This window comes from Thermobia domestica, chromosome 15 (assembly GCF_964235325.1).
Source record: "Thermobia domestica chromosome 15, izTheDome1.hap1.1, whole genome shotgun sequence".
NCBI classification, from domain to species: domain Eukaryota; kingdom Metazoa; phylum Arthropoda; class Insecta; order Zygentoma; family Lepismatidae; genus Thermobia; species Thermobia domestica.
The window spans coordinates 147,442,760-147,455,730 of record NC_137468.1 but is presented as its reverse complement, the minus strand read 5'-3'; the positions used below and the strand labels follow the sequence as shown (position 1 = coordinate 147,455,730).

General features: G+C 33.3%; 1 protein-coding gene across 1 annotated transcript in view; it reads right to left on the bottom strand.

Annotated features, from left to right (window-relative positions):
• The window catches only part of LOC145671288 (uncharacterized), a 1,722,162-nt gene that overhangs the window by 915,943 nt on the left and 793,248 nt on the right, over positions 1-12,971 (bottom strand). Inside the window, exon 8 of the mRNA XM_081740242.1 lies at positions 11,149-11,177. Coding sequence (XP_081596368.1) covers positions 11,149-11,177 — 29 coding nt within the window. The remainder of the gene's footprint in view (positions 1-11,148; positions 11,178-12,971) is intronic.

The following is a 12,971-nucleotide window of genomic DNA, read 5'->3' as shown; positions in this document are numbered from 1 at the left end:
ACCAAAACATGTACTTAGCTCTTTCCGCACCAGTGAAAGTCTCCATTTTCAAAGACTGACCGGTGGCGCCGCGTGTGGTCAACTCCGCAACTACTCACTACGTGCGTCAAACTTGAAGTTTGTGCAGTATAATGACATCTAAGCCAAGTCTATATGTGGTTCCAATAAAGAATTATAACTGATTGAAGTTGTAAACCCTATAAAGAATCACCCTAGCACTACACTGACAGGAAGGTGGACTTTGCTGTATAATCCCAAAAGCAAAAGTGTTAATATTCTTTGCTTTCCACTTATGGTAGTAATCGAAGATTTTTATTTATCTATTTTTTAACAAGACAGAAAACCGCTTTTTTAATGATATATGTACACTCATGTCCAAAATTATTTTCGCATGTCTATAAATATGTTGTTCTAGGAATATAATTTGATAACGAATTCGCCCGGTATTTTTTATGATGTTAGTATGTGTATAATCGGCAAAGACATGTATGTGGCATATTTCATGTCAAAAGAGCAATAAATAAGAACAATAAAACAAAAATAAAGTTTTCATCCACATTTAGCAAGATTTTGGTTTACTCATTCTTATTTTCGTATTTATAACTCTTTCCCTATGACATTTACCACAAATATACATTTCCCGATTATACACATAGTATTAGAAGTGCCTTGCAACATCATTATCAAATTATATTCTTACAAGAAGACAGTTATAGATATGCGACAATCATTTTGGACATGAGTGTACATTACTTAAATTTGACTGTAGTCAAAACAGCAATAGATAATTTAAAAAATAATATTGTGTGTCAGTTTAGTTGAGATCCCAATTGGCAGGTTCTTTTGTTTGCAGCACTGGATAATTACCATAATTTCCTTCAATACAGTTAATTTGGTTTATATTACACAATATATGAAATTAATGTGATTTACTGAAGCCATAAATATGACTTTTCTTTTAAATGCAATATCGCCTGTTCTTATGTACTCTTCTTTTCATAAGTGTGTTAAGTATTTAAAACAACTTTTATCGTGAATGGGGTAAATACAGTTTTGTCCTCGTAATCCAGAAATGGGACACTGAGATCGTGAGATCTCCTATGATTTACTTCTAAATTGAAGAGATGTATATACAGTTGAGAAATATTCAGAGCTCCTTTGACATAAATGATCATCATTCTTAAAATTTCTTAGTAAAATTTGACCTAACCTGTGAGAATGCTACACCTCGTGTTTCATCACATACGAAACTCATATTTCCACTATTAGCCAAAATTTTTAATCGTGGCATGGATTCACATTCATGATCAAGAACAGGTACCTAAGGAAATGTCGCACAATTACTGTGCTTGAGGAAATGTCCCATAATTACTGTGCTTTAGGAAATAACGCGATATCCGTAAAAATGGCAGCAAAAAACGACACGAAACGAGCATAATTTTAGTGTTGTACAACTTTTATGTTCCTATATCTTTATCTTCACAATGAAGATTTGTTAAACGTTGAAACCAAATTGTTTGGAACTCTGACTTTGAGTTTAGAGTTGCAAATTGGGCATTCACTTAGGGTCACACATACACGAAACATAAGCTTTGTTTTGGTCGTTAGATTATGGACGACTAAGCTGAACAGGAAGTTACAAGCAGCCTCTATTGAGAGATAATGTTAAACTTTAGTGATACTCTTGAAAAGCTTATAATTTTGTTTCAAGTTTGAAGAAACTGTGTAATTTGCACAAGAAAAAAAAGTTTCAGAATCAAACTGTCAAATCACATGGAGGATTGTATCGTACACAACAATCAGAAAAGTAATTGAAGAGGTTGCTCGTCAAAATTTTGTTCCAAGTTTTGGATGTCGTAACTAAGATAGTAGGTATACTAAAACATATAAACAAGTATTATAACATTTTTGGAGAGTAGAAAAGGATATTCAAATGATACCTATTGTTAAAATTGAAAAACAAAAGTAACAATTAATTCCTTCTTAAGCTAGATATGAAAGTAAAAAAAAACTTATTTTTACTCTAAAATTAAAAAAAATGGTAATTCAGTGAATTTGTTTCTTTGCGATTAACCATGGGATAATATATAATGAAAGGTAAAAATTAAATTCCAGTTTAACCTATGCATGTATAAATTCATTCTCACAGGTATCTTGCTGTAACTAAAGTGCTATACAATTTTTGTCACGATATATTTAGATTTTAAGAAAATCGGGTAAATTATCAATAAACTAATTTTATCACACATGTTTCCACGTGTTTTTCGCTATCTCTAAATGCTTCTAGGAAATATGTCTTAGATATGATACTATAATAACAATCTATATATGTTATGTGTTTGTTACAACCCTCAAATTATTGCAAGCATCCTGAATCATCTACTTGTATGTAAACGCATTTATATGTAGTTATTTAGAGAGGCGTTATTTAAATGTATGTGTAAGAGGTCAATATTTTAATAAGCTATAAACACATTTAATACATATAAACAGAAGGTTAAAAATTGTTACTGAAGATAATAAGCACAAAAATTGGTGCAGGAAAACAAGCTTTTAATTACGGATAATTTACTGTTTTTTTATTTGAGCTAGTGGTTGTTTTTGTGTATTACTGCTTAGATTTCAGCGTGCAACTAGTTTGTTTCCTCACTTGAGATTTTTCATAACTAGCTTGTTAGCGTTAATTTTGTAAATAATTAATATTTAGCTTGTATTTAATAACATGAGTTTGTTACTTGTTAGACTGCTTATGTTTATACTAATTAATTAACAAGTAGATTTCAGCGTGCAACTAGTTAGTTTCCTCACTTGAGATTTTTTCATAACTACCTTGTTATTTTTATCGTTGATTTCGCGTTAATTTTGTAAATAATTAATATTTAGCTTCTATTTAATAACATGAGTTTGTTACTTGTTAGACAGCTTATGTTTATAGTAATTAATTAACAAGTCATTAGTATTTAATTCTATAAACTTACGTAGTATTCTATAAAAAGAACGAATATATTCAATTTTAAATTCTTAAATAAAACGTTTAAAGCTAACTATATGTTCTGGTGTCAATTGTTATAAGGTTAGTGTTAGTTTAATATAATTTATACTAAGTGAATTTCCTGTTTTTTAAAAAAGTCACATAAAGTAGTTTTTGTTAATTTGAGCAAGCTTAAGCAACTAAAAATGACAAAGTTACACTTGTTTCTTTAAAGTGTATTGTGCATTGTTCATTTTTGTATATTATTAATAATAAAAAGTTGTGTACTTATGCTTTGTCTGAAAAAAGTTGCTTATTACTTATATAATCAGCAAATACATAGACATGTTTTACATTAAATGCTGTATATAATAAAACAAATGTTTCAAGCACAATTGTTTTCCGCTTGCTTTCTTCGATTATAAAAGAAAAATAAGAATCTAATTTAAAACTAAGAATATGGCTTTGACTACCAGCTTCGCTAGGTTTAAATAAAAACTTTAAATACACAACTCCTTGTGTTAATGTGTTTGGCGGAAATGATAGTAAATATTACCTATTACTATTGTAGGCTAAATTTGTATTTAAACGACATCGAAAATGCCACCGTTCATCTCAGAGACCCCGAAAACTATGGATTCGACACTAATATCGGTCAATGTCGTCATTTTTAAATATCTCACCCTGTCCCCTAAGTTGCACTTCAAAGTGAAATGATAGAAACACCCCTAGACTCGAACCTCATCTTTGATCGATATCGGTTGGCTGGTTTGAGAATTATTAAGTTTTGTTTATTTTTATTCTCTCATTTACTCCTTCCCTACGTTGTACCGTCAAAGTGAAATGATAAAATCACTCCCAGGCCTAAACCTCATCTATGTTCAAAATTTGATCGAGATCGGTCGGTAAATCAAGTGGTGCGAATACACAAACGTAGTCACTTTCATAACATACAGTAGTCTATAAAATTATTTAACCATATTGATATCAAGTATGCAGTAATCCAGACAGGTGGTAGAGATAACTTTCATTTTTGAAAGTTGTAGAAGTTCACTAAGAAAATTCCATTTACAGTCTACTTTTCAACGTAATTACCTCCTTTATTTAGGCATTTGTCGAGGCGTGGTACAAGTTTTTCTATGCCTTCTGCAAAGAAATTCGATCCAATGCCCGATAACCTTTCTTGAGCTGCAGATTTTACCCGTCATCTGAGTGGTATCGTCTCTTTGAAAGTTCGTCTTTCGTTTCACTCGTTTGTAAGAATGCATTCATTCACGCGAGCAGCAATTTCCGGGTTTGTCACAGTTGATGGTCTTCCCTCGCGCTCATTATTGTCAATATCTGTACGTCCGTTGTCAAACATGTTGCACCACTTCGCGATAGCTTGACGTGACATTACATTTTCACCATATACTTCATGCAACCGACGATAAATTTCAATGCAGTTACATCTTTTTACCCACAAAAAACGAATCAATCCACGCATTTCCAATTTAGACGCCACGTGGAGTTGTCGAGACATGTTTACGACTTATTATCAAAACACCTCCACTTGCCTCGTGAAAGCCGCTACGTCACACGATACAGCTATATGTCTGCAGTGTTGCCCCACAGTTTCATCAAAATAGCCTTTGGCCGAAAATATTTACGAAGTGCAACTTACTTTCTGACTGACTCACGTATGTATCAGATTAAAATTTTACGTACAGTTTATATCTTTCTATTTGTCGAGTCTTCCACAAGAAATCACAATTTTTATGAATGTTATTTCTATATTCTCATATTTCTTTGTGATGCTAAGAGATTGTTGATAAAATTCCTTATAAAATATGAAATCTTCTGAGAAGTTTAGCAGTAAGCAGTGTGTAAAAGCACAACTGAGAGATATAAAGTAATAAGCGTGGTAATATCGTGGGTTCGTGATTTGTTGTAATCAATGGTTAAAGTGCTTGTATTTTTACATTCGAGTTTCTTGAAATATACCTAGGTACCAAATTTTATCAAGTAAAACATTGATGTTATGTTGTATTTAAAGAGGAGGGAAAAGGCACATGGATTTTGGCAATAGACCAGTGGTATTCGTAAATGGCGATTTTTGGGTTTTAAGACCCCCATTTAGCTAGATACTATGAATAATACAAACTTATCATATTAAAATATATCGCGAAACAATTAAAACCCTGGAACGATATGAATATGAATCTCCCCGTTGATAATATTCTGATACAATACTACATTAGTAGATAGTAGTGCTCTTCCTCCATCCGGCGCGAGGAATACCAACTAAGCCAAGTGTATCTTGTAATGGGCAAAACACTGTGGCGGGGTTTTCTCGAGGTTCTCCCGCTACTCCTCTTTCTTTATTGTACCATTATCATCTACCTTGTCACCATCTCCGTTAGCTGCAAACAGAATGGTGGGATATTAAAATCCAAACAAAAATGATATTACACTTTGTTCAGTATGTAATGCCTTTTATATCGATAGACCACTTTAAAAAAGTTCAAATGGTACGTTCATACAGAAATGCTTCACTTATTAGAATAAACAGAAAAAATCAAAAATTTTTAAAACATGAATAAAGCGAATCTCACAAAATAATTCTTTAAAAATATGACTAAGCAAACAGAACAAAGGTCTGAAATTCGTTTCTAAATTCGAAATTGTACACAATATTCGGAAAGTTAAAAATCCAAATTTATATTGTGTTTTTTATGAGTGGTTTTTATAAGACTAGTGTATTTCGTGAGGAGGAAGAAGAAACTTCTTATAGAGCGAAGTGTGAGCATTAATCTTGCTGCACAGTTGGACTATAGTGGCCAAATAGCGAGTTTATCGTCCAGTCGTAGGTATTACCATAGTTACCCAGTTCTAGCAAACAACGGATCAGCAGCTGTCCAGTGAAATACGAAGATTTAAGAGTATTTCCTGTTCTAAACTTGAAGACTGATGAATCTACAGATCTGAGTGTGCCATCGGAGCTTTTACTTTGTTCTTCTGGTATAGGAAGATTCATTGCTCAACAAATGCGCGAAATTGTTCAATCATCAAAACGCACGCTTTTGCATTCTGCTTCACGCAAGTCGGTATGTACGTGCAAAGACTACAGGAAAATACTTTTCTAATAACTTGACACTTCACTTCCATACTGTAAAAGTTACAAGGATATGACACCAATTAAAAGAATCCCTATTCAATTTTTACCGAGCTGGTCATTTTGCCACTTGTTACGTACTGGGTAGGTACTAAAGAACAGAGATTGTTGTACCTAGGGACAATACTAAGTTTAATAATTACCGAAACCTCTACATTACGGTTAGGTTCACTTAATTCTAACCAAATTGCCTCACGTTGTTGGAAAAGTATCTAAAAGTCTGTTACAAACACGGAGCAAAGCGATCCAAAGACTGGTTCCCTGTACCTCAACTACAAAAGCCACTTTGGTTTAAGGTTTTAGCTTCTATGCATGTGTGTGCGTTTTAGTGTTTGTGTTTATCCACCATTGCTGAACAAGGAAAGAGCTAAAAGCAATTACTTCATGCTCTTTGTATGTTCTCCTAAATGACGTTCTATAAAATATACAGCGAATAATGGGTAACTGGAAAATGATAAGGACCACTGAGAGAAATCAATACACCGAAATTCATTTGCTAAGACTACGTGCCTTGGAAAAAATATTTTTTTCTCTTTCATTTTGAGTTCAAAGAAAAATGGACTACTACAGCATTTTATTTAGATAGAAGTTCGACTCTCCGCTTCCATTGTTCTTTCAATAAATCGAGAATTTTAAAAAGGTAGGAACAGAAACAAAGAAAGGAGAAATACTAATCTGTTTCTATGCAGACGGCGGTTATTTGGAAGTAAAAACATGTGTTGTATTTGAAAGCCATTCACGTTAATTCTATTTGTAGATAAAAGCAGAAAGGAAATGGAAAAGGTACGGAACGTAGAGAACAAAGGAATACAGAAGTTGCAATTTTCTCCATTAAAACTCTGCCATTTACCAGATACGAAATTGTTAGTCTTTCTTTTTCCTACCTTTGATTTGATACGAGTGCATAGAAGAAAGAAGAGTGGAGTAATATTTCACTTTTTTTCATGATATGTTTGTGCCATACTGGGATTTATTAAAGGCTTACATGATACCAAAGCTTTTATTCAATATCGTTAAGATTCCTAATCTGTTCTTGTTTGATTTGAAATTTAGAGTACCGTTCTGCACAGAGGTTGTATGAAACGAAGATCCACATCTTAACGTAAGATCCAAACCACATTAGCTCAAATCGGGGATCGAACCTTCGTCTTATGTGGACAAGAAGCATACGCTAACCATATAGCAACGAGGAAGTTCTACATTCCTAATATACGCTTCTCTAGAGTGTTGCTTGAGTGTAGATACACGTACATTTTATGTCATCCTGTGTTCAATTCACTGCAGCGTGACACTGGGAATTCAAAGAGAATTTACTGAATTCCAGTTCTGCTTAAAAAGCCAAAAAAAAAATAACGACTCTAGAGACAATTTCCCTAACTACTTAGCACCCCACTAAAAAATGCCATTATGTTCCTTTGCTGGCTTAAACGTCAACGATTTTTTTTTTCTTTTTTACTTTTGATAGCAGAGGACAAAGTATGGTGACCGTAAAAATACCCCGAATTCCAGATTTCAAAAGATTTACTTGTTTCATGGCTCTATATGCCAACAAGTTATTTGTGAATGTCAGCCCGGATATATTATACAGATGTAGGCCCTACATTTGGGGAGGGGAAATACTGTTCAATACATCAGCTCCAAATTTTGAACTTAACATTTTTATAAGATATTTTAGATTTTCTACCTATCTCCCGAAATAAGGGTAATTTACTGAAGGATGAAAGTAGGAAATTTTTATTTTTTCGTAAACGGATTTAACTATCTTGTTTATATTCTAAATACATTTGTGATGTGTCAAGTGAAACGGCCCATAAAAAGCTACTAGCAGCACTTTGTACCAACTAAATTCATTATAATTCTACAAAATACAACACTGCATGGATTCGGTGTTGTATAAGAACGTAAAACAGAAAAAATCGATCCAATTTCAAGATGATACCTCCCAACACGATTTTTTCCCTCCACATACTGAGACCGTTATAAAACGGACATTGCATGATTCCTCGACCACAAATTACTCTCCGAGTTACTGAATTTAGCCCAGATGGGACATTCTGTAGTGTGATGCTTAGATGCTTTAAATTACATTGTAACTAGAGATGCAAAAAAGCCGGCTTTTTGAATCGATGTTATTTTTTTCACATAAAAAGCCGGCTTTATTGGAAAAAAAAAACGAAAATTTTGGAAATTTTGGCTTTTTTTCATTTTCATGATTTTTCTATCTAAATAGCTTTCTTATAGTGTATTCTATATTTTGATAAGAATTCCATGACCTAAATGCCATATTTCACTCTGAAATTCACCATCAAGCTGGATGGAGCACATGTTTTACGAATTAAAGCTAACATGAAGAATGTAGTATTTGAGGGCAATTTTAGAGGCTATTTAACTTTATTTTAACTTTTATGTTATCAACATTTTTTCTTCTCTAGATCATTTTAGTTTGTCATCCGTATTTCATTTCTAAGAGCTTAGTACTCTAGCTTCTAGCGCAAAAGATAAACTTATGTTTTTCAATATATCCGTCAAAGCGTACGTTTTTCAATATACCCTATATTTTTTTGTATAATCACCAACACTCTCACTGAAAGTAAACTTGTCACCAAATATAAGAGCCAGATCGTAATACTCCTTTACATTTTGAACAATTATATTGCCACTAGTGTAATTGTTCAATATAATTTTTCTTGAGAGAGATTGTAAGAGAGGTGCATTTATGAAAAATTAACTTAAAATGTCAAAAATGACCTATTGTCATCTATCGGAAAGATAGCTTGCAATAGGTTTAGGCGTGTATAGCAAACCTGTTTGCTAATCTGTGAAAAAATAGTGAGTTCTTTACAGAATCAAACGCTTTTTGCTTGTGTCTAGATATATTACGTCAAATTGGGTATTATTTCAGATGCAAGTCATAAATTAAATTCAACTGACCAGTTCGTTGAGCAAGAGCTACAGAAGAAAAAACGGTTGCACTGAGTTAATATAAGATGAGTGACTTTGAAGATTCTATTTTTGGTAACTTCTTCCCAAATAATTGATAAAGTTAACAATGTCGATATTGGCCTGTAAGAGGAGAGACATTAGTTTTCGTAATACCAATTTACATATAAGTTCGTTTTCTTCGATGAAAGTAGAAGATTTACCCACTGGAAGAAGTAGTCCACTGATAGAGGAAAATTATTTATTTAGTAACAACGACAATTGACATGCCAAAGAGGCTGTAGTGTTTTGGAGAGGTATTGCATATACCCACGTATATACAGCGTGTCTATAAAAATACTATCATCCTTTAAATTGGTATTACTTCGCTTTGGATAATCTATTTAAATGAAATTGATCACATTTGAAAGAAAAACTCAATTTTTTTACTATACCTCATACACATTGAATGTGAGCCCCAGGGAGTGCAGATGCAGACATAAAGACGATATTCCCATTGACGCCAGACACACTCCAATATATCTGATGAAACGGACTGGATGACAGCACATACACAAACTTGCACTTCTTGCACGTTTTGAACAATGAGGGTACATAAACACAAACCTTTACGTAACCCCATAAAGAGAAGTCACAAACTGTTAAGTCAGGCGACCTAAGTGGCCACTTGTAGAAGACATTATCATCATTTCCGGCACGTCCAATACATTTTCCTGGAAGCCGTTCATTCAGATGTTCCCGAATATGTAAATGCCAGTGAGGAGCTGCTCCATCTTGTTGGAAAATAAACTCATTAGCTTCTTCTTCCAATTGTGGAAATAATTACTTAGAGAGCCAAGGTAAGTTGGACCTGTGACAGTAGCTTCTCGGAAGAAAAGTGGGCATAACTCCTTAAAACTTATTCAGGCCCGTATCCACGGGGTGGGCTAGCCCCCTCCCCCCTAAATTTTCACTGGCCCCTTAAATTTTCATGGTTGGCTTGCAAATGAACTATAATATAGTGACAAATTATAATATGATTGGGGCGGGCTCCCCTAATTTCTACTGGATCCCCCTACATTTTGGGGCTGGCTACGGGTCTGAACTTATTCTTTAATAACAGAACGAAATGAAATAAATTTACGTTAGCATTTTACGGAATAACAGTACAGAAATATAAAAGCTTCCCAAGTGACCTGCAGCAGAAACAGCTACTGCCTGCTAGATATCTAACAATGAACTCATATCGACTAATCACAAAGTAAAAATGAGTACAGTGGCGAAATCCTGCCGTCAACATTGATAACGGGTGAGACCGTTCCCATAAAATTGAAAAACAATGTTGAAGAAGATCAGGGGAGCAGAATTGTCTTCAACATTGGGAGACAGGCAGATTTGAGGCTTATTCTGGATGGACATCAATTTCATCTGACTTTCTTTTGTGGCAATCGGACTCAAATCATCACATTTCTCAAAAAAAAAAAAAAAAAAAAAAAAAAAAAAAATCGGATTATTGGGGGGACAGTCCCCCTCAGTTCCAAGATTGGAAAGGGCATGATTGGGGGGGACAGTCCACCATCTACCCGGGATTTGCACCAGTGCCTGAGTGGATATAATTTTTCTGTGTTTGATCCCGTCCATTATCCACATTGTTTTCCATTGTTGACAATCACAAAATTATTTTGAGTTGTTTTTTTATTTCAAATGTGATCAATTTCATTTAAGTATGGTTTTCCAAAGCAAAGTAATTTCACTTTAAAGTGAGATAGTACATTTATGGACACTGTACATATATATTGTCCAGAGATAAACCTGTTTGCTCAGATCACCAGATGAAATTGTCTTATTTTATCTCCATACTTGTTCGTAGGTTAACAGAGGGAACGATTATCATTGAAAAGCTCCGATCTGATATCATCACTACATTTCTACTAGATATAAATTACCTCAGATGGAATGTAAGGTGTTTTACTTCTAGAGAGTTTATCAATGACTAGAAACGTCACGGATTTTCTACAGTTTCAGTAGTAATATTTCTTTTGTAATTAAACTATTTTCATAATTATTTTCTGAAAATGAATATTAAATACTAAACTTTTCTTACCTGAGTATCTTCTTTTATGGGCTCTTCAGCTGCAAGAAAAGAGAAGAAAAAAGTTAATTAAGGCTTTGAAAAACAATTCTACTTTAATTTTCAAAGTTAACACGTTCTAACTTTACTTAATGTATAGTAAATGTTCCTTTTTAATTATTACATTTACTTGTACTTAAGGAAATTCACTTAACAATGTAATAGTCAAACAATAATCCGATTTTTATATGATTTAAGTAGAAAAGAAAGAAGCCTTTAAGATTCCAATCAGAAAACCGAAAAGTTGAAAGTTCAATTTCTTCCGTCTGCACCACTGAATGGAAAATAATTAATTGCTTTTTATTAACTTTAGATTTATAATGCCTTAAAATAAAATAAAAACTTGAAGTTCTTTCTACTTCAGTTTTACAAGTAACTTGCACAATACTCCTTCATCGGAGGGGAACTACAATATTTTCGATAGTTCAACAGAGTTAAGAGGCCTAATCACTGCGAAATTAAAATATTCACTAGAAATTACTGCGAAATTATGTGATATCTTCAAATAGATAAAAGATAATCGAAATGTGGAACAAGAGCGCACTAGACAATATTATTTTTCACGAGGCACCATTATCACGAGTCACCTAGTAGCTTTCCGTTTGCAGCCATTAGAAACGCGAAATTAAATGCCGATTTTCTAAGAGGCTGGAAATCGAAAGGAGATAAGTGAGTCGTGATTCTGGTATCACATGTAAAATAATATTGTCTAGCGAGCTCTTTTTCCACATTTCGATTATCTTTTATCTATTTGAAGATATCACATAATTACTGTAAAATTGGCGAAATTTAATTCGCCGTGATGGGGCCTCTTAACTATTTTGGTTTACATTTTGAATACTTACCCCTCATTAGAATAGCACTTTAATGAAAGTCACATAATAAAACCTCAGATCAAGCCATATGATAAATACGTTTCCTCAAGACATAATCAAATAGTTGTCATTTTCATGTGACGACGAGAGAGACGCCGTCGATTTGAATATGGGGGGAGAAAAATATACAAATCCCTTTTCCCACATACAAGTGATATTTCTGGAAACAGCGGACACCTGCCCGATTACTTTTAATGCAGAGTTTTGTCTCCCTTTTTAATGTAGAGTTTCAGCTCCCTAACTTTAGAAGCTCCTGAGACACTATTTTTAGCGTAACTTTTGAGACTAATTTTCCTTTAGAAATGCATTTTCATCGAAATGACATGATACAAAAAATAAATAAATAAATAAATAAATAAATAAAATAAAAAAAACTAGTTAGAGGTTAATACTAGGCTATTCCAAAATGCATTTCAAAACGGCCAATAGTGTAGATTAGTAAAGCGAACAAACATACAAATCAATATAGGTTCAGCTTTTATATAAGGAGATGATTGTTAAGTGTGATGTTACGAAAGAGCAAACGATTTCGTTCACTACAAAGAAGTAAACAAAATAACGACGTAACTACAGGGTGTTCGTAAAGTTACTGTGTACAGAGGGAAGGAAACAAGTTGAAATTTTTGAAAAGTTATCCGACGCACTAGTTGTCAAAAGTTGTGTATTGACTAATGTAAGACCCTTTACTGCTTCCAGGCTTCACCTTCATTTCCTGCAACATCCTTAAAATTTGCAAATAATGATAAATTTTAAAATTAATATAAAAGATTGGCAATTTTCAGAGGCTATTCGCTTGCTTAATGAAGTCGTAATAGGTGCAGGAAGTTGTGTATTGACCAGTAGAATATCCATGTTTGTTTTTTTTTTTTTTTTTTTTTTTTTGTTTCTTTGTTTTCTTCATAATTTTCGTATTTTATCCTC